Here is a 2,149-nt window from a genome sequence, read left to right as displayed (position 1 = left end):
CAAATTACTGACCTCTGTCATCATTTTAGGAGGGGGAACTTGCACAATCGGTGGCTGACTAAATACTTTTTTGCCCCACTGTATTTAGTGCAGATGGATCAGTGACAACCGGTTCAGCCATGCAGTCTCTTGGTTGGCTTCATCAGATCCACAGTTGATTGCTGTTTGTGTTCCTGTGTGTGCATCCAGAGAAATGTAAATTGTAACTTTGCAACTGTTCAGTAAGGCGTGCAGGCTGTGAACAACTTTTCAGTTTCTGATAAACTTTAATGTACCTTATATTATTGTGTGTATGCATGTGAACCACATCTTTGTGCTGCCTTAAGAAGCAGTAAACCCATCAACTGTGTCATGATTCTTTGTCTGCATTGAGCCTGGGGGAAACATAGGGAGTGCATTCGAACCGATGTGATTATCACCAAGTGTAGCTTGCATGGTAGTTTAGAGCCTTCACCACAATAGCAACACAGCATAATGAACAGGATCCATACTGTCTTAATATCATTCTTTGCAGCAGAGACTTCAGGCTTCAATGATGGCTGCAGATAGAGAACCAGGGAAACTCAGCTGCAGCTTTTCAGACTGATTAGTAGTCTGAGGAGCAGCCCAGAACCCTGCTCTGTCTCTTCTGCAAGTACTGCAAAGGTTCTGTTGAGGTTTCCTTGTGTGTAACGGCACACACAAAATACCTAAATCAGGGAGGACTAGAATGTATGCTAGGGCAGCGGTCCCCAACCCCCGGGCCTTGGACCGGTACTGGTCCGTAAGTCGTTTGGTACCGGCCGCGAGAGTTGAGGCTCAGGTGTGAAATGTATGGTTTTCAGGGTTTTTATCGGTTTTCAGCGTTATTTTGTTATCGTTTTTATCGTTAACTTGGTTTTCCTGGGTCTTTTCAAGTGGGTTATGAATAAATCTTCTTTTTTTCGGTACCGGTACTAGTTTTATTTTGTTGTATTCATCCGCGACACCTTAAAGGCCGGTCCGTGAAAATATTGTCGGGCATAAACCGGTCCATGGCACAAAAAAGGTTGCGGACCGCTGTGCTAGGGTGTTACTGATTGACAGTGCATATTGTTACTGAAATCTGTTGAAGCCTGAGCTACAACCAAAATTAGGCTTTACAGAGGTATACTGAAAGGCTACAACTACTAACTAGCAGATTCAATACATCTGCATAAGTGCAGACACCCCAGATTTCAACAATGTATAACCTTAAAGCCCAGAGACATGCCCACAGAACAAGTAACTAAATAAAGAATTATTTCAATTGAAGTCAAAAAAGTGATGAAAGTGGAAGTAAAACTTGGGTTACCTTGTAGACATCATAGGAGTCAATGCGCGTATCAAAACACATGTAGAGGTTGTTGAGCATCTTCACTACTTGCAATGGAGTACAGGACGCAGATATAGAGGTGAAGCCCACAATGTCTGAGAAAAAAATGGTCACCTGGAACCAAAGGTAGAAAAGTAGTTCCATTACTATATAGAATTACTGTTTGTAGTGGAAATATAATAGAAAACATCTAAAAGAGAAATAAAATCTTCAGACGGAGAAAACGAAGTTGAACTTGTACCAGAATTATGGGAAGATAAAACTACAGAGAAAAAAAGGAACATCTTGTGATCCAGAGCGTATGGCGTTATGTGTCAGACATGGTGACCGCAGTGTTGTGCCATGGGGATGTATGGCTGCTAAAGGAATGTGCCACTACTGTTTACTGTTGATGCGACTGCTGAGAAGCAGCAGGATGAATTCTGTAGTATACAGGACTACACTTTCTGCTCAGATTCACCCAGATGCTTATAAACTGAACTGAGTGACTATGAATAACAACCAAAAGCAATTTTAAAGTTTCTCAAGGCAAAGAAACTGTTGATTGCGTTGTTGTCAACTCATGAGAGCATGCTTTTCAGTTATTAAAGATGAAACCAAAAAGAGGGAGACACACAAACAAGCAGCAGGAGAATGGCTGTTGTAAAGGCCTGGCTAAGCAACTCAAGACATGAAAGGCAGTAACGGAGGATGTACATAGGTTCAAGACTTTAGGCAGTCACTACCCGAATAAAAAAAAGTTTACTTGGATATTAGGAAACATTCTTGTATAAAATTTTTTAAATTGCTTACAGATGTTTTCGGATGAAAGATGTC

The 2,149-nt window shown here is 41.3% G+C and overlaps 1 protein-coding gene across 1 annotated transcript in view; it reads right to left on the bottom strand.

Annotated features, from left to right (window-relative positions):
- The window catches only part of LOC102204154 (atrial natriuretic peptide receptor 1), a 38,547-nt gene that overhangs the window by 13,317 nt on the left and 23,081 nt on the right, over positions 1 to 2,149 (bottom strand). Inside the window, exon 4 of the mRNA XM_005745912.1 lies at positions 1,313 to 1,447. Coding sequence (XP_005745969.1) covers positions 1,313 to 1,447 — 135 coding nt within the window. The remainder of the gene's footprint in view (positions 1 to 1,312; positions 1,448 to 2,149) is intronic.

Source organism: Pundamilia nyererei, unplaced genomic scaffold, assembly GCF_000239375.1.
Source record: "Pundamilia nyererei isolate P.nyererei 1_Seehausen unplaced genomic scaffold, PunNye1.0 scaffold00169, whole genome shotgun sequence".
Lineage (NCBI taxonomy): Eukaryota > Metazoa > Chordata > Actinopteri > Cichliformes > Cichlidae > Pundamilia > Pundamilia nyererei.
Note: the sequence above shows the minus strand (reverse complement) of the source record. Positions and strands in the feature narration are given on the sequence as shown.